Genomic DNA, 25809 nt, shown 5'->3' on the forward strand with positions numbered 1-25809 from the left:
TTTATTTTAATGCAAATATTTGTAAATGATGATCATTTTGCCTTTTGTCACTGTCTGTTTACGTGACTGTAATAAAAACATCTTTGTCAATAAAATCAGTGAATAACTGTGGTAAATAATGCGTGATCTCAGTATTGGACAAAATATTCATGATTGCCATTTTGCTAATCATGTGCAAGCATCAGTGGTAGGAAATAAGTGCTCAGCATGTAGAAACATAGGTGGCTATATGTCATGGTACTGGGTCTGTGACCCAGTGTTGTGTTTCTTAATTTTATTTCATTGATTATTGTATTTTTCTCCATGATTCCTGTTTTATTTTGAAGGAGTCTTGTGTTCTTTGTTCATTGTATTTAATTTCACTTCATCTGTCCTGTCATTAGGTTCATGTCAGTCAGCTGTTTCCCCATGTGTTCCCACTTCCCCTGATCACCTCCTGTGTGTATTTAAGTCCTGTGTTTTCTGTAGGTCACTGTCAGGCCGTCTGCGATCTTCACCACAGTCCTAATCTGAGTGTTTCATGTTCTTTTTTTCATAGTTTTCATGTTTTTTGTTCTGCAACCAGCTAAATAAAGCTTGCTTTTCGTTCAAACGCAACCCTTTTTACTAGGAAAGAAGAGCATGTTAAAGACTTCAGCTCGAATCAGTTAAACATATGGTGTTGTTAAAGCTTATAAAGTTACCAAGAAGTCCCTTGAAATCTTTGCAAAATAAAATACTTGGCTATGGTAGGACTGGGATCATAGAAGAGGGGGACATACATTTTGACTGTCACAGTCTGATAAAATGTGTAAGACTGAAGTACGACAGAGAGTGGTTACAAAGAGGAGATACATTTTGGTACACTATAGGTCCAACCACAAACCTCCAGAAGATAACGAAGGTGCGCAAAACAGTTACGTAACAAAACAGTTATATAACTAAAACGTATTTTTCTCTTTAGTGTTATCATTTTGTTTATTAATTTCCATTTTATTAAGGGAAAATCGTAATTATTTATCTAGCAGACAATCATTTACATTAGTAACTTGAACTACATAAATAAAAGATATTTTACTGATTTTGCTTGAAATTTATATTACAATGTATTCACTTGACTTTCAAAACGATACAATAGCGGGGGTTCCAACATTTTAGGTTTATGCAACGAATATAGATCAGTAATGAGCAGCACACCGACGAATATAAAGAAACTATCTGCTTTGGCGGAGGAGTCGCGCGTTCCTTTGCAGAACACAACAAAGTTGCGGTTCCTCGTGAGCGCGCTTTAGGGGACTGGGATACAATTATTGTCAGAGGTAGTGCTTTGACATAATACCTATTAGAACTACACGTAACAGAGCCACACCTCTGCCGCTATATTTACAGAATACAGTCGGAACATTTCCTGCAAAAGATAACTTATACAGCGGAATATATTTTATATTAAAAGGTTATATGGAGACAAACCATTAAACTGTGGAGCATTCCATTCAGTTTGCCAGAATTTTTTTTTCATTACAGAGCAGAGCCTGCATTTTAACCACGTGGGCCAAGAAATATGAACACGTCTCACATATGTCACTGATCATGCTGTTTATGTAAAAAGAAAGAAAGAAAGAAAGAAAGAAAGAAAGAAAGAAAGAAAGAAAGAAAGAAAGAAAGAAATTAAAACTTTTTTTAAGTAGGCAGAAATTAGTCACATGGGTTACTCTGTCACGGTGATAGAACGAATAGAAGTGTTTAGGTAGTTCAGTAGCATTTTGTAAGTATGTTTCGTTTTATAATTACAGAATACAGATCGTGTTCAAAATAAGACACCGGATTCAAAATGGATGATACAGTGTGTGTGTGTGTGTGTGTGTGTGTGTGTGTGTTAAAGCTGAATAATTACATTTAAAAGCCAAATACAAAAATTAAATTCCAGTTTCCAGTGGACCAAGCAGATTACAATGAGCCATTTCTCCCCTCCTGTTTTTTAAGTTAAATATCATGGTCAGCACTGACAGCTGTTCCTAGTTCTTGGTCAGCTGCATTAAAATTAAGTGTATGTTCTTTATTTACCCTTGCGATGTTGAAATGCTGGTGCTAGAGCTCGTTTGATAAAGAACGTGCTTAACTCAAGCTGAACAGCTGATCTGACACTCTCAGGTGCAAATCTAATGATAACATGCATGCTGGAATAGGGCTTGCTGTTCTGTGTCGTGAAGTCTACGTTTCGGTGTATCCATGTTTTGTAACTCCCCGTTTTATTTTGATAGTATCTTGTCTCATGTGCGCTATATTCTTTTTCCTTCCACTGTCTTGTCTTACCTTATTGGTTTCATCTGTGTCCCCTGGCGTTGCCTGTTTTTCCCGATTGCCATGTGTGTATTTTGGCTATAGCCTCTGTCTCTGCTCAGTTCTTTGTGGCGTTTGTCCACACTTGTTGTACCTTGTGAATTTTTTTGTTTTTGTTTGTTTTTTGCGGTTTAAACGGACTTTTGTTACCTGCTGTTCTTCGGATTATCTGCTCTCCTAAATAAAGGTTCGTTTTTTGCTTGTTTTACTCTGTTTCACTATTTTACTGTTTTCTTTTAGTCTGTTTTGGGGCCACGTTCTTCCACAACACAATAGACTTGCAAGGTTCTTGTGCATGCTCTCAGTATATAGCTCTGCACACCTGCACACAGATCTAAAGACGGGTTGTGTAGTTGTGGTAAGTTTGTTGCAGCTGTTTGAAATGTCTTGTGTCCCAGGAGCAGAGACGGTACATAATTTTGTTTCACGCTCTAAGGTTTCACTGAACCCGATACTACAATGCCAGTTCAACATACAGGATAGTTTTCCATTACCTGGATTCACTTTCCCTGACATTGGAAATTGCGATGAGCAGTTACACGAAGCTGGTTATCAGTTCGCCAAATTAACCCAGGGTGTCTCCTGCGCGTTCACATGAAAGGGATGGTGTTGTTGGCAGTATCTGACCAATCTAAAATGGCTGTTTCACAGATCATATGTATTTTTCGCCCCACAGTAAACAATTTCTGTGAGTGCCACCAACTCTTGAGACTTTATTAAATGGTGATTAAAATTTAAGAAAATAATAAATATTTAGTAAAATAGCACGCTGTAAAAAGGACAAAAGATGAATTCTGCGTCAAACTGTTAATCTGGTGATTTAGGGCACAAAAATAAACATTTTAATGCAGTTAATTATTATTATTTTCACTGAGTGCGTGCTCAGTGCTGCTTTTTCCCCTAAGGCGATGTCTGCACATTAGAGCTCTGAAACTTTAAACTGGCATTTAAACATTTAAGCCTACTCTACTTAAATGTTTAAATGGACTGTGCCAAAGTCTAATAACGCAAAACGCTTTAATTTGTCGCAGATCAAATTGAAATATATTTTATTGATTGGACAGGTGTTCTTAGTGCTGTTCTGCAAACCCAGTAGAATAAAACAAAGAAAGAAAGAAAAACATCAGATAAAATTCAAGTATATCCGCATTTTGTGTATTTTCTTAATCACCAAATGAATACATGCACATTCCCGTGATAATTCGACACGCAGTTTGCGCCTCATTTGGTGGTTTAATAGGGCTTAACAAGCTGCACAACACATTCTCCCTGCAGAGTGGCGCACTTTAAAAAACGAAGTGAAGACTAAGTGAAAACGTGGCTCTTCCAACCGATTTAAAACCGAAACTCTCGCATTGTTCTGCGATACTACAATCTATCCAATACCAAGTAAATACAAGTATTGTCAGTACTGCCGATACTTTTAACTTAAAAAAGCAGGAACGCGCAAGCCGAAACGCGTTGGTCAATTATTAAAGCTGTTCTTCGTTTCTCAAGTGTTGCTGGAGTTCCTGCTTTTTTAATTCTTTCATCTTCTCCATGCACCTTGGAAGCAGGTGAAGTTGTGCCAGGATTTTTTGCTGTGATACGTTTAACTTATAAAGGCAGAGTATAGAGAGAGTTCATCAATTTGCTAAACTCTGAACAAATTTTAATGAACACTGAATCACTGTGATTTTTACTTTCCGCAATAATCCGTGAACACCACAACACACACCTTCCAGCTTTTTCATGTATTTTGAAACACTTTGTTGTTGTCGGGTTTTATTGGAGACCTGGAAGGTAAATGTGCCAGACTTTAAAGCACTTTGGGTCAGTTTATGTGGTTTAAATGTGTTCCATAATAAAATAACCTGACAGTCAACACAGAAAGGTGCGTAAATTCACATTAACATTTTTCATAGTTCATGTTAAAGGTATATTATTTCATTTCCAGTAAAATAATGTTTTCAACACAAATAGCTGGGCTGAATATTTTATCTGAGTATAGCCTATAAGTAATCGTATTACTTTAGCAGGCATTGGACTGCTAAAGTAATAGCTATGATAACCAATAACAATTTAATCCTTTTTGCTGTAGATCCAGCATCAGTCATGGCTGAAACATTACTGTAGCAGGCTTTATGTTGCTGGTTCACCCAACACAACACAGAGGTGTTCAGTTTGTAGCAAATCCATTTTAATATTCCTTCAAATTTCAGCCATCACTTCCGGCCCTCCACACACACACACACACACACACACACACACACACACACACACACACATCATCTTGGTCCTGACATTCTAATGTTTTAAATGACAGGTGAGGCAAGCAAGATTAGCCAAATAACCACAGCTGCGTTAACCAGCCTCCCCCCAGCACTGCCCCTGAACCAACTGTACCCCCCACTGCCACAGTTACCTTTATATGAACTACCTGGTTATAATTTCCCTCTCGGGAAAAAAAAAAAAACTGTGACAGTGGGCTCTGTCTCTGTGCGAGGGATCTGGGTTTGTCTGAACGATTTCCGTCATCCTATCTTCATTTCTTTTGCTGCTTTTCTAGGACAAAGTTGTGTTGTTCATGGTCTTTCATGTCTTTATATAAGTTCGGAGGATTGCCAAAGTAGAAAACTTCCTTCCAGCAGGAATCATTGTTGGCAGTGTTTCGATTTACAGCTGTAAAGTAGCTCCATATACTGTTCCGATTTCTCACTTACTGCAGCTTGCATGGTTTTGCTTAGTGCTTCTGAGTCATATGACTGTAGGACAACTAAACACAACTGAGCAGGGAGGAGGGAGCGGACAAGAGTGTGCCTGCATGAGAGGGAAGCAGTTTGCACAGACATGTCTCCTTTCTGATGATCAGTAGCAACATACTGAACTTACATAAGAGAAACAAACTAACGCATTGAGCCGATCACACTAGTAACAATTCAATGTCAGTACCAGCATTAAATTGATACTATCGATATTTGGATTGATCCACCCACCCCTACTGAACAGAACAGTTTCAGTTTTGCAAAATCAACAACCTATGGATGTAGAACTGTAGAAAAACAACATTTGTTTTGATTCTTGGCAGAACCATTCAGATATCTTTTTTTTGCACTTTAAAAGTGCATTCATGGATATGGTCCTCTGTATATGTCTTATTTAGTGAGTCAAAAATGCACAACAGTGGCAGTACAGATTAAAAATTAACCATTTTAGTAATGCTGGTGCCGCTCTGACTTTCAGTGTGGGAAATGTGAGTTGAGAGGGTATTCTAGAAATTCTGACTTCTGATTTATTGAGGAACACAACAGCAGCCACTCACACAAAGAAGCAATTCATATGTTAAACTCAGTTTAACACAGTAAACTGAACATGTCCATAACTACTGTGAAACAGACCAGGCCTCTTCTTTTGGGCGCTGCCCTCCAGACCGTCAAAAGGTATTTGTTTCAAAAACTGATCCATGAGTTACCTGTAAGAGCATGAAACTGCTGCAATGTCTGCAAAACAGACACTCACGCATGTGTGATGGCTTCTTTGTGTATGAGGCTGCTGACTTAGGTGTCTGTGAGTTGTTGAATTTAAGTGAATGGAATTTACCATTGTAAGTATACCACTGAAATATATAATACCATACATACATACCATACATAATACCATTGAAAAAAATGGTTTGGTTGTGATTATCTTTTTTGTCCTACTCCTACTCTCCATGCAGTGGTCTAGTAGATCTTTAAGAATGTTTATTTCTGAAGAATTGAGTGGTCAGTAGGTATGACCTGTTTCTAGTCTGTCTCTAACCTGGAGCCTAACCTGCTCCAGATCAGGTTAGGTTCATAGCGTAAATTACCATGTCAGTTTACCCCAGTAAGAAATGAACAACAATGAGCATTTATTGAATTTCAGGATAAAAAGTTAAAATTTTATTCATTAAAATGAATGGAGACAGATATAATATTGACAATTAGTCACCACATGTGATGTCCCAGAGCCAAACCCTTTAATATTGCAATATATCATTTTTGTTTCACTACACAAATAAATTTTTTGTGCAATTTTTAGCCCTGTTTGCTGGTTATTATACAGAAACTTCCACACATATTTAGACAATAAGCCACAACATTAAACATAATATTTACATTGCTACCTTCAAACAAAAAAGAATGCTGGCCGGCATTATAATATGGTAATAGTATCCTAATGTAAGTATAAACCAATATTACCTTATTATTGTGGGCTAGTACCATAAGTCAGTGTACAAAAGTTCTAATGCACAGATTTGACCATTTTGATAAAATCTGGTTGTCATATTGTTTCCCATATATTGCTAAACTATTACTAATGGGTTTTGCCTCATAGGCGAGAATTTGTTTCCACATTATCGTCTCCAGTTTCTGGTCAGCTACATAAAGTTCCGTGTAATATTTCTTAGATATAACCTCTGTTGATGTACAAGAACTACTTTGGTATTATTGAATATTTTTTGTAATTAAGTGTTCAGTCTCTGTAATAAAATATTAAGCTCAACAGTGTTCAACACTGCACTGAGGTCTAGCAGAGTAAGCACAGAGTGCTTGGTCTCTGACAAAGGACCTCACTATTACCACATTATTACTAAGCTGTAATAGAAAGTGCTACCAATATTTTAAATGAATTTTTCATGGCTTCATTTTGTTCCTTTTGACTGAGGTATGCAACACTCAGTTAGAGCAATGAAAGGTAAAATAAAGAGAATTGATAACCCCTGTTGTGATACCCAGACAAAACCTGTTTGCAAAACTTTTGTCATTTTTTCTGTTTTGTCTTTGACTTCAGCCATGCGCTCCAGTCCAACCCCACATCCTCCTCTTTACCTGAGCCTTCTTCTCTTTCTGTCATGGAACTCCCCGGTTCTTTCCTGTATAACAGTGAACAACAGCAAGTGTGAGTCTGCTCCATTTGTACCAGGCCACAACCTGATTGGGGAGGGATTTGATGTCATCACCCTGCGCCGAAAAGGAGCCTACATGATTGATGTAGCTACTTACCGCAAACCAGATGGCACCTGTACTCTCTGCACCAACCGCAATCAAAACAAAACTCTACAAAAAGTAAATACATAAACTGTGATTACCAGCAAACTATAGTAGATAGGTTATGTGCACATCTTAATCATGGTGTTCTGTTTTTTTATCTTCAGCTGCCGGCCTCTGTTGTCGACTGGCGTGCAATCAGCCAATGCAAAACCGATATCTCCAGCAGTGCACACACCACTGTTAGGTACAGTATAATCTAGTACATTTGTTGCTGAAAGGATTTCATCACAGAAATCATTTTCATCACATTACTTTACCTAGTCTGTCACAATACCAGTTAGCCATGACAGACACATATTTTTCTTAGATGTTTGGTTGGCACTTCGTCTCTCTCCATTAAAAGGAAACACCAACAAAATGAAAGACTATTAACTTCTTTGTGAGTAAACTTTAATATTCAAAATAGGATCAAATGATATTTCCTCCACTGTAGAATAAAACAATAAAGATGGGTGAATTCTTGTTACAATATTGGAAGGTAAAGTGATGACCAGGTCACAAATTTCTTGTGTTGACATCAGCATTTTGAAATCTCATAGCGGTAGGAACAAAAGAACTTCTAATGTGTTCTGTCCTACACTGCTTAGGAGAAGAAGCCTGCTGTTTACTTTTCTGACCCTTCAAAATATTATGGAGAGGGTGACTAGTATTTTTCTCCATACACCTTTCCACAATAATTCCCAGTGAATCCACAGTCCTGCCCATTAATAAGCCAGCCTTCTTCAGTAAAATGTGCAGCCACATACTGTTCTTACTCGCCATACTGCATTCCCATCACAGTGTAAAAAGGGGAGGGCAGTAAAATAGGGGATACTGGCAACAAAAGTCTGATAGAATAGAAACAGCGTCTCACTACATACACTGAGTTTATATTTATTTGCCGGGGCACGCTACAGAAACTCTCTAAATCCTTTAGGTTTCTTGGCTGTTACTTGGCAACTCCAAGATTAAGCTCCCTCCACATTTTCTATAGGACTGAGGTCTGGAGATTGGCTTGGCCATCACCTTAATGCTTCTTTTGCATGTTGGAAGACCCATCCATGACAAGCCTTAAATGTTGCGGCTGACAGAAGAAGGTTCTCGTCCAAGATTTTATGGTAAAAAAAATCCATTAGCCCCTCAATTTGGTGAAGTCACCATTTAGCAACAAAACAGCACCAAAACATAATGGTTCCCCTCCGTGCTTGACTGTAAAAATTTTAAAGAAATGAAACAAGTAAATAAAAAGTAATTCTTCTCTTTCAAATTGTGTCCACAGTTCACTACTTAACTCTTATACTGATCAGGACATCCACGACTGGAAGGTAGGAAACATCTTGCACTTACTGTTTGTTTCAAAATGACTGTTTGAAACCACAATATACTGTTACTGTAATTACTTGTTAATAAAACTAATAGAAATGCAAAATTTGTAAGCAACATTGCATGCTGATTCATTAGGTTTTTTTTTCTTTTACAAGTGAAATGTGCACTGAATCAAACAGAATGCAATAACGTAAAAACCTTAGTGTGCGAGTTCTCATCAAAAGGGCTGATTTGATTAGATTTTGGCTCGCCGTGCTGTGTAAATGTGGTACAAATATGAATTTCTTGTCTCGTTATTTCATTTAATATTTCCGATTTAATATCTTTGATCCCCAGAAAAAAAGTATTATATTCAAAGTAATTGAGTGAATGAATAATAAGACAGTATTTATTATATCTAAGACTTTTATCTATTACTTTTATATTACATTGACTATCATTAAAAAGAAAAATGGTAATGAAATTACATTTCTATTTATCAGGCTGGACTAAGTATAAATCTCATATCTACCGGCGTGGGGATTGGAGGAACACACTCCACGGCATATGCATTTGCTTCAAAAAGGACCAAAGAGGACCACTACTCCTTCAGCACACACACGGTCACCTGTACTCATTATCGGTTAGCTGTGAAAATCCAGGCATTACCACATATACCACAAGTTTAGATTAACAATATATAATTTCAGTTTTTAATAATTTACTAATCAGTTTCATTCTATCTAGTTACCGGGTATCAAGAACACCGACCCTTAGCTCTGAGTTCATCAGGGATGTGGCCAGTTTGCCAAGTCGCTATAACTCCTCCACCAGAGATCAGTACAACGAGGTCATAGATACCTACGGCACACATTACATTCGCAAGGTTAAAACACAGAAACACTTTTAATTAGATTATTTCAGGAGTAAAAACACTTTTTTATTAAAACTTTGTGCTACATTACAGGTTCGTCTTGGTGGCCGTCTTAGACGAGTCACAGCTGTACGAACCTGTTTGTCCAGACTAAACGGATTCTCCTCAAATGAGGTACATGAAGAACATTTGCCTGCACACAGTCACCAGACTGCATATTTCTACTCCATATGAATAAGAACATAAGGGATGCTAAATAGTTGTGTTTTTGTTTGTTTTTTTGGCAACAACTGAATAGTGACATCATTCTTATTGTATTTGTATATGAATACAAGGAGCTTACTCCCTTCCAAAAGACATTGCCTCAGTTGTTCTACTGACCAAAGTGAAAGAAACCATTGTACCTGATCTCTATAATTGGCTCACAGTCCATCAGGAGCTCTCTCTGCTGTGCTGAAAAACCTCTAGCTTCTGTCGCTGCCATTTTCAACATCAACAACAACCATAAACACGACAGCTTTTAACACTTATTTTGCCAAAAGTATTTGCCTGTCTGCCTTTACATGCATATCAACCTGAGTAACACCCCATACTTAATCCATAGGGTTCATTATGATGTCAGCTATAATAGCTTGAACTCTCCAGGTAAGGCTTTCCATAAGTTTTAGGAGTGTGTTCATGGGAATTTTTGATCATTCTTCAAGAAGCACATTTGTCAGACACCGAGTATTAGATGAGAAGTCCCTGCTTTAATTCATTGCAAAGGTTCTGTCAGGTTGAGGTCAGGACTCTGTGTAAGCCAGTCAAGTTCTTCCACACCAAACTCACTCATCCATGACTTTCTGGATCCTGCTGTCTGCACTGGTACTCAGTTATGTTGAAACAGGAAGGGGCCATTCCCAAACTGTTCCCACAAAGTTGGGAGCATGTCCAAAATACCTTAATGTGCTGAATCATCAAGAGTTCCTTTCACTGGGACTAAGGGGCCGAGCCCAACTCCTGCTCCCGCCCCACTCGCCTTTGCTTTGTTTGTGTACTGTTCTTATCAGCCACAACAAACGTCTCACTTTTTGTCCAAGTCACGTTTCACGCTCTGTTTTAGTCTGCATTTGGATCCAGTGTTCTGTCTACACACAGTCAGCTCCCCACTGTCTGTGACAAGAACTTGCCTCACTGACTAGTTCCACCTTGTGGCAAAGACTTTGGGACCCACATCCAACCGACTGCCGTTTGAAAATTGCTGATGAATTACTTACATTTACTTACTTACTTACATTTGACATTTTCTTCACTGTTATCTCTCCTTTCTCTTTTTTTCCAAGTTTGTTTTTCAAATTTCTCAACTGCCAGGGGGCATGCATAGCGTAAATCAGGTGAATGGTGATTTCACTCTTGCCTCCTCCTAGCCGAAACAGGCATCAGGATCAGGTAAAAAACAGAGAGAGAGAAACACCTGAGGACATTTTAAAGACTTAATGAATTAACGATCAACTACAAATTGTTTCCACTTTACTTCTTTTGGAATAATATGAACAGTATGGATCAGTATCTGTACACATCATTTACAAGAAAACGTGTGATGGTTAGCATTGCCAAAACTTTTTACAATTTTCAACACTGAATGTATGTATAAGTAATTTGTAACATCTGCATTTTAACAAATATCAACAAAGTGCATTAACAAACAGAAAATACAAAAAGACAAAGACCATAGAAAAATAAGTTATCATACCAGGCACGGGGAAATTGACCACACTGTATACCCCTCTGGGAGGAAAGCCACAACTGGCCAATACTGCACAAGGCCCAGTAACAGAAGTTCAGTTCAGTTTGATTTATATAGCACAGCAAAAGTTGTCTCAAGTAATTGGATTTGTTGTAAGGTAAAGAACTTTCAATAATACAGAGAGAACCAGAACAATGAGACATGAATACCTTTCTTTGTTTAAACAAAGGTTTCTTATTACATCCTAAATTGGCTCTACACCCTAGGATATTTTGTAGGACATTTTCAATAACCCTTGAGTAACACACTTAGTTCACAAGTTCCATGACATGTAGGCCTAAAATCACAAGCGCTTCTCTTGGCATGTTCCTATTTAATGGAAATCCTGCATCTTATGTCTTCTCCTGCCTTCTAGTTACACTCCTGCCTGTCGATGGGTGTCTCCATTGGCTTGGGAAAGCTGAATCCATCTGCTGTCCAAGGTTCTTGCAAAAACATCCTGGAAAACCGGGACGTTGCCACTAGGTATAGCTCTGGTCTCCACCAACACTATACGGATGTGGTAGGAGGTAATGGGTGGTTGGGAGAGTTTTCACTTGCATATGATGATTCCCTGGGTTTTAAAAACTGGCTGAACAGCCTGAAGGATCATCCAGATGTTGCTTCCTACTTCATTCGCCCAATGTATCAGCTGATACCGAAAGGCACAAAGAAGTCAGGGATGAAGGCTGCCATAGAGCAGTACATAACAGACAATGATGTGAGTCAATCACACAGCGAACGAAATTGTTGGCGGGGCAATCCTAACCTAGATTTCAACTGCTGTCCTCGAAACGCCTGGAGGGGGAAGCTAACTGTGGAAATCACCCGAGCCTGGGATCTGAAAGGAGATCATCTTGGCCCAACTGACAGGTGAGACCAGCATGGTTAGGGATTAGGATTTAGAGATTTCTAAAGATTTCCAAATCTCTAGGATTTAGAGATTTAGAAATCTGCAATATTATTCATCTTTGTGTCTTTCTCCTACTCACAGCTATGTTAAACTGAGGTTCGGTTCCATCAATCATCAGACTCGCATGATCGAATCAAGTTATCCCCGATGGAATGCTTATTTTGATTTTGGACAGGTCAGTGAACCCTGACTACATATAAGATCAAGGACCATATTGAAGGAATTTTAATACTGCAGGTTTGATGTATTGACTTCAATTTTTAGAACTTGAGCTACTTACATCTTTTATATACAGTTAACTTTAGCTGTTCTTTAACTGAGGTTATTTATTTCCATTTGGTTAGGTTTAAGCAGAACTAATTCTTTCATCAGGTATATTTAAAAAATTTAAGGTAATGATTTGGGTTAATATGAGTGCTTTAACAATGTCAACCATGTGTCATAAAGTACTGAATGTAAATCTTGCTACTGCACATTTCCCCCCTTATTTAAAATATGTAACAATATGACTGATATATGAAAAACACTACAGTGCTACCAGAATTTACATTCTATGAATTAGATGTGAATTACCATTGTCACTATTGTATATGGTACAAAATCTCAAGCATATTATTTGTAGGACAACAGCATATTAAATCCTATTTTTAATGCTTTTTTTCTCATGAAGGTGGACACACACAGTCATGTGTATGTTGAATTATGGGACGAGGATCTGATCTATGATGATCTCCTGGGATCATGTTCCCGGCATCCAACTCGGGGGACACGTATATTTTCCTGTTCAGCTGACAGTGGCGGCTATGAGTTCAAGACCACTCTGACCTGCGACTCACATCTCACAGGAGACTGGTGTCACCAATATACACCATCTCCACAATGAGAAATGCATTTTGGGGTTGCATGTCTTTCTTCTATAATCAATTGTGATAAATCTGTTGATCACATAAGAGTCACATGACTGATGGGTTTTTTCTTTCATTTTCCTCGTATATATCATACATATCCATTTTTTTTTTTTAATTTGATCATCTTTTCATTTGTTGTCATTCAGTTATTTTTTATATTTTATATACATATATAGTTTCATTTTTTTCAGATTATACTTGATTTCAGTTTGTCAAATACATGTAACCATTTTGTTTACCTTCTCAAACAAATAAGTAATGCAAAATTAAAAAAATAAATAAATAAATGTGCTAACACAACAAGAAAATATCGCATTATAATATTTGTTAAACAAAAGACTATTATATTTCATGTCACAGTGTGGGCAGGTCAAACACAAGTGTGTTTGTCTGGATATACGGATTTTAAAAAGTAGGAATTTCTGGGGAAATTATTTTTAAATTCAGCATCTGGTGATTTTAAAATTAGTATGAATGAAGTTATATCCCCTCAAAATTATAACGTGGTGAGTAACGACCAGTTTTGGTGGTAATTTCTTACAAGAAGTACTCAGAATACGTTTTTACACCTATTAGCTTCTTGTGGCTGCTCCCTTACTCACAAAGAGCTGATGCACCCCCTGAGAAATTTGTGTCTCTTCCCAATCTCAAACTGTAAAATATTACACTATGAACCCACTACCTTTTTTTTTACAGCGTAAAATAGCTTAATTCATTTGCAAGTCAAGCAAAGGCTTTGATAATGTTTTTGATTTTTTTATTACTCTTAAAAAATTTTAAACAATCATTGCCACAAACTAAAAATAAATAAATAAAAGATACGTGTACTGTTGCTGTTTTACTGTAACTAATTTTCAGATAAGCCTACTTATAAGGGAATCCATGTTGTGTGAGTGTGTGTGTATCTGCATCTCAGCGGCATTATTTTTTTACTATAAAATATATCTATATTATAGTGACTGACAATAATTGTCTCCAGGTTACAATTTGAAGAAGCATATGTAGCTCAACAACACTGCTGGTGAGGCACATTGATGAGAAGGAAGTGTCATTCAAAATAGCAGCAAAGTAGCTTTTAGTTCAGCTAAAGCCTCCAGTCAAAGCTGATACTATCGATAGAAGCTTGCAAAGTAATAGAGTAGTCATGATGCAGAGGTAGATGTACGTTGGGCCAATGGCAATAGTACTCTCCCAGTTCCCCAGATGGCCCCTGGGTTTCCATGTTTCTTTGTTTGTTTTATTTACCAAGTTAAACACAAATCCAACAAAGCTGCTTCTAACAGTAAAATTTACCATTCAGATCACAGTTTAAAAATCAAGTAGATCTTCCACTCATGGTCTGAGGCTGGGTGCTCGGATGTGTACTGGCTGACTCCCCTGAGGCTGCTTGGCAGGGCCTGACAGAGCCACGGGTGCCAGGCCCCGCCAAGCAGCCGGCGGGAGCACCCAGCCTAGGACCTCGGGCCTCTGGGCCCAGGGCGGTCCACTCTGGCGTAGCTGGCATGTTGCCGCAGCGCCATGCTGCAGAGTGTTGCATGGCTGCCCTTCCAGTAGTCCTCATGGGCCTCTAGATGTCTGTGTCCTCCATGCCTGCTTCATGTCCTGGGGGGCAGAGCAATGGCTTCCCACACCTATTATTAGATGGAGAAACATTTTGAATACAAGCATGCTCACACACACAGGTGTGCACACAGGTGTTCACACTTCCTTGGCTGCTGCCTCAAAGCATATTGTGCGTTGTCGAAGTTGTGCGCTTCTCAGTAACATTCAGTATTTATTATTTACTGTAACTTATACTTATCTAGGTTGTTGCTGTGGTTTCCTTTGTGTGTTTTTCTCTTTTTGCTTGTTTTTCTTCTGTTTTTTTTTCCAGCAGGTGATGTAGCAGAGTTTTTGTGTCTTTTCTCACTGTCCCTCTCCCCCCGTTTTTCTTTCCCTCTCCTTTTCTTGAACTTCTCTTGTCTATGTCTTTCCCTTTCCTATCCCCCGGTCATGTCTGATTGTAATAACTTAAAAGTTGACGTGTGAATGTGTGTGTGAATGGGTGAATGACTGGATATGTAAAGCGCTTTGGGGTCCTTAGGGACTAGTAAAAGTGCTATATAAATACAGGCCATTTACCATTTTAAAACTCATAAATAAATACATACATAAATACATACACACACACACACACACACACACACATACATTATAAAGATCAATCAAGTGGACCAGTATGGCAAAGCTGTAATGATCCACTTGGGCATTTGGGAAAATAAATCTTTTGGTCATTTTTCTTGGCCTTCAGACAATAATTGTGATTGCTACAGTGCCGAACGGGACAGGCAAAAAAAAGACAATAAAGCAAGCAAGATCTACTCGTTTTTACTGACGGGTGAGGGCATCAGCCACTGGCAGGGAGTGTGGTGAGGGGAGATTGGCCCCCACATCTTGGGGGGGCCTGAGATGTTTCCAGAGAGGTGGAGTCTAAGACGCGACCTGACACATAACATAGACAAACAGGCACACAGAGACACAAACATGCATTCCCACCATCATGCACACATAAAAATATTCAGCACTCGCCCAACATGGAGACAAACAGAAATAAACACTGTACACACACTCACACTCCTCAAACATACTCTATACCCCCAGGTCCAGGTATCAGAGGGGCAATCTGCCCTCGGACCCAGTAGATGTTTCCCTTTGCTCTGGGGTGGAGACAAGCAGACCACCCCCGGTCCTGCAGCAGCAACGAGCCAAATAATCAACCATGTATATATAAAAGAGAGAAAGAGGTCAGTGCATAGAGCTAATTATAGCTCCTGTAATCTTGAAGTCATTGAAGTCATCTATGAGCTTCAAAGTGCATATTAAACAAATACGTAGGACAGCTACGAAATCTGAGACTGCAAAGCTGAGTGCAGAATTTGTTAAATTAGACTTCTGTACACTCACCCAGACCACTTTGACTGCCTTTCCCTCACGCCAGCCTCCACCTGCAAAACCTGCAAGACACTCTCAGTTTAATTACTCCTCTTACCAGACCAATCGCCGCCATGACTGACACTCTTCTCTCTGTATTCCAGTACCACTGATCTTCCCTGCTGAGTCATGACCCGCTCCCTGAGTTTTTCCACCTAGTTCCAGTTGATGGTTCCCCGCATAGTTCACATAGCTAGCTCATGTCACCCTGGTATGAATCTTCATGGTCTGAGATATGTAGCCCTTCACCCTCTACGCCACAGACTTGAGCCACTGCACAGAGACCTGCCATCTTTAGAAGTTTTCTGATGACTCCGTGGTGGTTGGATGCATCAGCAGGGGTGATGAGTCAGAGTACTGGGCTGTGGTCGACTCCTTTGTCACGTGGTGCGAGCAGAATCATCTGCAGCTCAACGTGGCAAAAACCAAGGAATTGATTGTGGAGTTTAGGAAGACCAGGAAACCCTTGACCCCTGTTTCAATCCACGGGGTCAACATGGACTTTGTGGAGGACTATAAATACCTTGGAGTATACATAGACAATAAGCTGAACTGGTTAAAAAACACCACAGCACTTTAGAGGAAGGGCCAGAGTCGTCTGTATTTTCTGAGGCGGCTGAGGTCCTTCAACATCTGTCGGACAATGCTCAGGATTTTCTATGAGTCTGTTGTGGTCAGTGCTATCCTCCACGCTTTTGCATGCTGGGGCAGCAGGTTGAGGGTTGCTGATGCCAACAGACTCAATAAACTGATCCGCAAGGCCAGTAGTGTTGTGGGTATGGAGCTGGACTCTCTTAAGGTGGTGCCGGAGAGGCGAATGTTGTCCAAGATAAAGACAATGTTGGATAATACCTTCCACCCACTCCATGACATGCTGGCTAATCACAGGAGCACGTTCAGTGAGAGACTGAGATTACCAGAAGGCAGCACTGAACGACACAGGAAATCATTCCTGCCCGTGGCCATCTCCCTGTACAACTCCTCCATCTAATACACTGTAAACACTGCAATAGTTACATCCTTTTCCATACGCTCTTTTCTTACTCCGTATGTTGTTGTCTATTTTTTATTATTAAATAATTTAAAAGAATGGAAGTTGGTCAGAGCTCCTGTAACTGGCAGCCTCTCCCGTGGCGACATCTTGAAACAGATTTGGGGGTATGGATTTCTTTGAATTTGTTTTAGTAGTGGAGTTTGTCTCTGTTTGTGTGCAAATGTATTTTCATTCATATGTGCATGCGTGGAGACCTGAGGTTGGTTGGTTGGGTGGACTTCTGCACATAATCGCATGTGTGTGCAAACATTTCTGTGTTTGGATTTCTTAGAATTTGGTTCCTTTGGTGGACTTCATTTCTGGTTGTGTGCAAATGTTAGAACATTCATGTGTGCATGCGTGGAGATCTGACTTTGGTTGTTTGGGTTGGACCTCTTTGCATAATCACGTATTTGTGCAAACATTTCTGTGTTTGGATTTCTTGGAATTTGGTTTCTTTTGTAGAGTTTATAGAATTCCAGCATGATTACATTGCTTTATTTTAGCATTATGCAATTCTGTTAATACAACTTAATGTACTTGAGTTGGACCAACTTAATTATTTAATGATGAATAACCCTATTTTTTGCAGTTAAGTCCAACTATATTTAATTGAGTTGATCCAACCCATTCAAAATTATTTTAGTCCAACAAAAATATTTAATCCTAGAAAGCCATTTATTAACATGGAAATCCTTTCCGTGATTTTTTTAAAATAGGTTTAAAAAGATATTTTTTCAAGTCATTAAACAAAGTCTAGTTAACATAATAACTGACTACAAGGCTTGATACAGATTTTTATTTATATTTTTGTCCTTGACATGTTAAACTAATATAAATAGCAATACTTTTTTTTCTTTTTCTGCCTCTTATAACCCGAGTGATTTTCCTGTGGTTTGAAATCTTTTGTGATCTCGTGAATTTTGCAAGTCCAGGCTACTAACCACTCTTTCTAGATTATATCATCTCATATTAAAGTGGCTGAATTTCATGCAGATCCTGCACAATTTAATGATGTTCACCATATAAACAGTTGTTTTGTTTAAATTACAAGTTATAAATGTAACAACCATCCAATTTTATTTTTTGTGTGCTTTATTCAAAGCGCACAGTGTTTTCAGTTTGGCACCAGTGTTTTCGAGACTGCTTAGCTTTCCACCTGACTCTGCTCTCTCAGGTAAGTAAAAACATTTTTCTTTTTAGACTTGAATTGAATTCTTTTTCTTTATTTTAACTGCTTTCTACATTATACTAAAAACATCAAATATATGAAGCAAGATATGGGGAATTATGTAGCAAAGAGAAAAAATATGTCTTATATTTTAGATTCCTCAAAGTAGCCACACTTTGCTTTGTTGACAGCGCTGCAAACCCTTGGTCTTTTCTCAATGAGGGTTATGATGTAGCCACCTGAACTGGTTTTCACTTTCACAGGTGTGCCTGGCGGTACACAGCTGACAGCCCTATTTGAAAAGTGTTAGACTTAATATTATGGCAAGAACCAATCAGCTAAGTGAATAAAAATGACAGTCCATCATTTCTTGAAGAACTATAGGTCAGTCAATCTGGAAAATTGGTAAAATTTTCAGTGTGTCCCCAAGTGCAGTCGCAAAACCCATCAAGTGCTATGATAAAACTGGATCACATAAGGACCACCCAAGGAAAGGAAGACCAAGAGTCACCTCTGCTGCACAGGATAAATTCATGCGAGTCTCAGAGATTGCACGGTAGCAGCACCTCAGATTAGAGCCCAGATAAATGCCACACAGTAACAGACACATCTCTACATCAACTGTTCAGAGGAGACTGCACGAATCAGGTCTTATGGTCAAACAGTTGCCAAGAAACTACTACAAGTAGAAGAGATTTGTTTGGGCCAAGAAATACAAGGAATGAACATTACACCACTGGAAATCTGTGCTTTGTTCTTATGAGTTCAAATCTAAGATCTTTGGTTCCACCCCTTGTCTTTGTATGACAAAGAAAAGGTGAACTCTACATGCATGGTTCCCACCGTGAACCATGGAGGAGGAGGTGTGACTGTGTGGGGGTGCTTTCCTGGTGACACTGTTGGGGAGTTGAACAGTGGCACACTGAACCAGCATGGGTACCACAGTATCCTGCAGTGACATACCATCCCATTCGGTTTACGTTTAGTTGAACCATCATTTGTTTTTCAACACCCAAATAAACCTCCAGGCTGTGTAAGGGCTGTTTGACCAAGAAGGACTGATGGAGTGGGAACTTGTTGAAAAACCATTTCTGGTGACTAACTCATCCACAGACTGACTGCCTCTCTCCAAAAAAGAGAATGCCAACAGTGTGCAAAGCAGTGATCAAAGCAAAGTGTGTGTATTTTGAAGATTCTAAAATATATATTTTTTGTTTACTACATTCAATTCCAATGTGTTCATTCATAGTTCTGAAGCTTTGGTGAGAATCTACAATGTAAATAGTCATGAAAAAAAGAAAAACTATTAAATGAGAAGGTATGTTCAAACATTTAACTGATAGTGTATATAAAAAATGTTGATGTTATGCAACGGGATTGTGTACTCACATAAAAAAAATTTGATCTCGCATTTTTTTTGTGTGTCACGGTGTTCAAAAAACACAGCATGATAGAGCAGGTAACCATGAAACAACCATATTTGGTCCATATTTTCTATCCTTTCTAATGATAAAGGAAGCATGTATGAGGTAAATAGAACTGGTCCTAGCACAGAACCCTGTGGAACTCCATAATTAACGTCAGTGTGTAAAGATAACTCTCCATTTAATAAATAATAATAACTGTGTTAAAATATTATGGTCAACAGCATCGATTGCTGCACTGAGGTCTAGCAGGACAAGCACAGAGTCCGCTGCCAGAGGCCACAATGGTCATTGTAATTAACTTTCCAGTGTCCCAATTTACCATCTTGTAAAAATGTTTTCTCTCGTTCTGTTGCACATCTCCCCTGACTCTATGCACCCGTGTCTCCCTAAACTGGTGTGTTTAAATCTCTTGACCTATGTTGCGAACTTCGCATGAAGTTTGTGGTCACAAAATCAAACTGATGCTGATCTCTTGAGTGAAAAATAAATACTCATGAAACACAGTGACAGCATGTGTATGAGCTACCCTCACTACAAAAGCATCAGAGGTTCTTTCATTACACATCACACACACTTCTGCAAATCAGTGCTGTCTTGTGGCGACCTCTTGTGGCAAGAGAGCAGGACAAAATACACATACAGCCAAGCTATAACTAAGCACTAATAAGCTTTCTAAAAAATGGAATTAATTAAATATTTTTGATTTCACTTTCTGTAGATGCATGTCACATGTGCTGATGATGTATGAGTTTTATTTGGATAATGGCTCAGTGTGTGTTTCTGCTTTAAGTCAGATGCAGAAGGCTTTTGAAGACTTGAAGAAAGTAGGAAACATGAGCGGTCCTGTTTTTACTGACTCTGGAGTCCACATGATCCTACGCACGGGTTGTCAAGAAGACTCCACATGTTGTACCTTCCTTTTCCATCATCAAGCACACATACAAAGTCTAACCCAGTCAACCCTGCAGTTTTGTTTAATGGCACACAGCACCGCAGTAAACAAAGCTGCAAAGCCTGCATCACATCATTTTAGTAGGGATCAGTTTGTTCCATGCACCATCAAACAGTGGTTTCCATTTTAATTGGCAATAATTAGAAGCTGTGTAGGGAGTGTTAACAAGCGACTATCTTATCAAAACCATAGACTGTGCATCGATTTTAAACTTCTGACTTCTAGGTGATGTGTTACCACTATTAAGTGCATTAGTAGTGCAGAGCATTAAAGGTAAACTTCTTTTTGGATCTTTTGTGTAATTACATATTTGAACTGCAGGGGTGACATGATAATTTTTCTGCTTTGCATTTTCCTCTTCCAAACAAACAATGAAACTCTATAAAAATATAAACTGCACACTCGTAAAAGTGATTAATCTGTCCACCTTGAAGCCTGCATCTTAGATAAGCTGCAGGTTTTGGTACCTCCATGTTCATTCATGCTTTATTTTTCAGCTCTGGGTTGTCTTTTGCTGTGGATGCAAGTGATAGGGTGAAATGGAGACAGATTACTCTCTGTGGCGATCAATGACGGTAGCAGCCAGAAGAAGACAAAAAAGTGTATAAAGCTGAACAAAATAAACTAAAGGCATTAATAGGGCATCACTTATTGAAAGCTCTTTGTTAAGGCTAATGAGATAATTTAGGTACTGAACATCTCCTACAATGTTACATCACCTGATTGGCTACTGCTCAACAGAACTCTTTGGAGACAGCAATTTGTCACAACAGACATTTTTTTATAAGGTGTTCCAATTTCAGAGGATCGTAAGTTAACCTAACATAATTATAAAAAATAAATAAATATTGGTTTTAATAGCTGAATGAAATTCCTTTGTCATCAATGACTGTCTCAAGTCTAGAACCCATAGACATTCCCAGATGCTGGGAACAGTCCTCCAGGTCCAACGGATTGAGTGAAAGACCTCTAGGACATGAATATAAACCAGGTAAATAAGCAACTGGGTCGGCAAAGTTGTTTTATTTAACATGAATATAGCACAATTTAAAAGTGAAAACAGCACACCACTGAATTAATTTAGCATTAGGTTCCTTTTTTAATTTATATGATTTATATTTAATCTAAGTGTGGCACCCTGAGTATTTTGAGCATTAAGAACAAGTCTCAGATGTGTTCCTTATGTGTTCGTGCCCCCCCCCCCCCCCCATCATCTTGTTTGCTATTTGTTGTGACAATAGTTTGCATCATAACACAGAGCGAAAAGCTCATTTGCTCCCACCTGACGTGATGTTAGGGCGATATTTAGTTTCGCCAGTAGGTGGCAGTGGCGGCTCAGCCAAACGGGTAACTGGCAAAATAATCCTTCACAAAAGTAACGCAGGCCAGTTATTACAATGGAAGCCGCCAGTAACACTGAACTGTTTTACTGTGTTTCAGCGCAATAAACCTTCATGTGCACCTGAATGAACCCTGTCGTCCTTCAGTGTGTAACATAAGCGCTGCGCTGATGTTGGTGAATAGGGAGGAGAAATTTTACATTGTTTTACACAAAGAATTATTAGTAATTGTCACAGATAGTCAGAGTGTTAGGTAGGAACCGGTAGGAACATGTGCGCACTCCTCATGGTGCTCAAAAAGCAACAAATATGCAGCACAAATTGTTGGTAAAAGATCAACAGTGTCTGTACACCATTAAAAGTGTCTGACTTAGTAGAAGTTAGTAGAAATTTTGACTGTGAGAATAACATGTTTTTTCAGACACAAGAACAAGAAGAACAAGAACAACACTGAAATGCAAGTGGAATACCTGTTTTTATTTTTAAGGTTTCGGTTTTCATTTCAGGCTTGGATAATGATTCATCCTCACTGGGGCTTAATGAATGTTGTAAAAGAGGTTTGTCATTAAAATGTTAAGCCGGTTTTATACTTTCTGCATCCATGAGTTTGTAAGGGTCTGCTTGGGTCCCAGTAACATAAATTTCTTTATTACACAGTACAGAGAGGTTCCAAGCATTCTCTCAGCATAGAAGGAGCTTAAATTATCCCAAAGAGAAATAGTTTCCCCCATGGAGAATTTTAAACGAGGAAATAAAATAGTCCAATACCGATAACTACAATAAGAGCAGGAAAAATATAAATCTTTCCTAATGCAGTTGTTAGCATGCACCTATTAAAAGAAGAGGTGTGGCAATAGCAAACCACTATGTGTTAAAAGCATGTTTTATATAAACTATATTTTGAATAGTAAAAGATATCTCTAACAGTTAATTCAGTTATTTCTGCAGTAATATACTGCGTAATGCCTACTTGTTTACTGTAAGTATGCTCAGTGGCTAATGGATCTAAGAGCAGACCACAGTAACCTCCCTGAACAGGGTCCAGTAACCATCACAGTGGGAGACATCCAAGAAAGGGTCTCCAGTATGAAGAGTTGGACAGCACCAGGCCCTGACATGATACACACCTACTGGCTGAAGAAGCTGACTGCACTCCATGAGCGTCTGGCAGCAAAAATGAACCAGCTGCTACTTGACGAGAGACACCCAGAATGGCTAACCAAAGGGCGGACAGTCCTGATCTTCAAGGACCCCCAGAAGGGACCGGTCCCATCCAATAACCTGCCTCAGTACCACATGGAAGCTCCAGTCAGGCATCATAGCGACTAAGATGAACAGGCACATGGGTCAATACATGAGTGGGGCACAGAAAGGGATTGGAGAAGGCCTATGACTCAATGCCCCACACCTGGATCCTGGAATGCCTCGACCTATACAAGATCAACAGGACCCTAAGAGCCTTCATCAGGAACTCAGTGGGGATGTGGCGTACAACATTAGAGGCTAACTTCAAGCCCATAGCACAAGTCACCATCAAGTGCAGTATCTACCAAGGAGATGCTCTGTCCCTACTGCTGCTCTACGCCTTAAGCCCCTCAGTGAGATCATCAATAAGACTGGCTATGGCTACCAACTACAGAATGGTAGCCATAGCCACCTCCTGTACATGGATGACATCAAGCTGTATGCCAAGAATGAACGAGACATCGACTCACTGATCCACACCACCAGGATATACAGCAATGACACTGGAATGTCGTTTGGACTGGAGAAGTGTAGTCGGATGGTAATGAAGAGAGGGAAGGTAGTCAGAACTGAGGGGATATAATTACCAGAACGCAACATTGCAGACATAGAGCACAGTTACAAGTACCTGGGGATCCCACAGGCAAATGGGAACCATGAAGAGGCCGCTAGGAAAGCTGCAACCACCAAGTACCTGCAGAGAATTAGGCAAGTCCTGAGGAGTCAGTTGAATGGTAAGAACAAGATCCAGGCTATGAATATCTACACCCTGCCTGTGATCAGGTACCGTGCTGGGATAATAAGCTGGCCAAAGGAGCAGATAGAAGCCACTGACATAAAGACAAGAAAGCTCCTTACCATGCATGGAGGGTTTCACCCCAAGTCCAGCACCCTGAGGCTGTATGCTAAGCAGAAGGAAGGAGGCCGGGGACTGGTGAGTGTCAGCACCACAGTCCAGGATGAGACAATGAACAGCCATGAATACATCAGGAAGATGGCCCCAACTAACCGCGTGCTCAGTGAATACCTCAGGCAGCAGAAACCTGAGAAAGAGGAGGAAGGCGAGGAACCATCATGGAAGGACAGGCCCCTGCATGGTATGTACCACCGGCAGATAGCGGAGGTGGCTGATATCCAGAAGTCCTACCAGTGGTTGGACAAAGCTGGACTGAAAGACAGCACAGAGGCACTAATCATGGCAGCACAAGAACAAGCTCTGAGCACAAGATTAATCGAGGCTGGGGTCTATCACGCATGCATACATGGAACGCAACAACTAAGTAGCTGGCATAGTATACACAAACATCTGTGCCGAGTATGGACTGGAAGTCCCAAGGTCAAAATAGGAGACTCCTCCTAGGGTGGTCAAGAATGGCCGAGCTAAGATCCTCTGGGATTTCCAGATACAGACAAAATGGTGGTAGCTAACCAACCGGACATAGTGGTAGACAAACAGAAAAAGACGGCCGTAGTGATAGATGTAGCGATACCGAATGAAAGTAAGATCAGGAATAAGGAACACAAGAAGTTAGAGAAGTACCAAGGGCTCAGAGAAGAGCTCGAGAAGATGTGCAGGGTGAAGGTAACAGTGGTCCCAGTGGTAATTGGAACACTAGCTGCAGTGACTCCCATGCTAGGCGAGCAGCTCCAGCAGATCCCAGGAACAACATCTGAGTTCTCTGTCCAGAAGAGCGCAGTCCTAGGAACAGCAAAGATACTGCGCAGGACCCTCAAGCTCCCAGGATATATATATATTTGCTTGTTTAAGGTCTCCCTGGAAAACGTATACTGTCATTTATAAAATGAGTAATTATGAAAGAAGGATAATGATAGTACCAAGATTGGAAATGTATTTTCATATTAATTTGAATTTTGCTTCATCAAACAATCCTTTATTGGCAGCAGTCACAGCCTTGCAGACTTTCATTCAGATGGTCTGATGATTTAAACGAGATGTTTCTTATTTTCTTTTTTCTTTTTTTATTTCTCTCCAGTGACATCACGTGCTAACTGGGATTCTCTCTATAAAACTGTATTTCTTTACCTTACACTTTAAAGTGCTTTGACATGATTATTGTTGTTGGCATTATATGAATAAAACAAAACTGTGTACTGTGTGACTGTTATTGATTGTTTGTTTTTCCATGTTCGAAATTTCTCCTGTATAGTGTGGTGCTGTGTTTCGGGTCACTATCTTGTAGAAAGCAACCGTTTCTTAACAAGTCAGTCCACGGGGGTGTCATGGTGTTATAAAATAGGGGAGGAAGCTAATTTGTTTAATTGCTTACAGATCTTACACGTTCTGATTACAAAGACACCTCCAAAGTTCATTTTCTCCCACATGTTTGAGAAATGGTGTCATCCGCTTTCCCGGTATATTTTCATTTGTTCTGCATTTCCTAAACTTTGTTTTAACCTATAGACGTAAAACTTGTTTATGTGTTCATAGCATTCATTTCTAGTCTTTCGAGCACTCCTAGTGGTAAGTGGTAAGTATAAAAGCTCTAATGAACTGCTCCCTCTCATGTCTCCATGCCGCCTGCGGTAATTTTCC

At 39.4% G+C, this 25809-nt stretch overlaps 1 protein-coding gene across 2 annotated transcripts; it reads left to right on the forward strand.

The window, feature by feature from the left end:
* The first annotated feature begins 308 nt into the window (after positions 1 to 308).
* LOC102077930 (perforin-1-like) lies at positions 309 to 13181 on the forward strand. 2 transcript variants are annotated; one of them, XM_025908289.1, is made up of 10 exons: positions 309 to 895; positions 7114 to 7388; positions 7478 to 7557; positions 8632 to 8677; positions 9161 to 9300; positions 9405 to 9543; positions 9625 to 9705; positions 11673 to 12169; positions 12291 to 12384; positions 12880 to 13181. In XM_025908289.1, exons 1-10 carry the CDS (start codon positions 787 to 789, stop codon positions 13090 to 13092), a joined length of 1674 nt encoding a protein of 557 aa, XP_025764074.1. In that variant the 5' UTR covers positions 309 to 786; the 3' UTR covers positions 13093 to 13181. The 2 variants fall into 2 exon arrangements, with proteins under 2 accessions (XP_025764074.1, XP_019215949.1); XM_019360404.2 differs by lacking the exon at positions 309 to 895 and adding an exon at positions 2375 to 2506.
* The last annotated feature ends 12628 nt before the right edge of the window (positions 13182 to 25809 follow it).

The sequence above is a fragment of the Oreochromis niloticus genome, linkage group LG6, assembly GCF_001858045.2.
Source record: "Oreochromis niloticus isolate F11D_XX linkage group LG6, O_niloticus_UMD_NMBU, whole genome shotgun sequence".
Classification (NCBI taxonomy): Eukaryota; Metazoa; Chordata; class Actinopteri; order Cichliformes; family Cichlidae; genus Oreochromis; species Oreochromis niloticus.

Bases quoted from the DNA above. Each gene is read 5' to 3' on its own strand.
- LOC102077930 (XM_025908289.1), top strand. From the start codon at position 787: ATGTGTAAGACTGAAGTACGACAGAGAGTGGTTACAAAGAGGAGATAC. The intron at 7,558-8,631 runs GTACAGTATAAT...TTGTGTCCACAG, and splicing joins AGTGCACACACCACTGTTAG to TTCACTACTTAACTCTTATA. The intron at 12,170-12,290 runs GTGAGACCAGCA...TCCTACTCACAG, and splicing joins CATCTTGGCCCAACTGACAG to CTATGTTAAACTGAGGTTCG.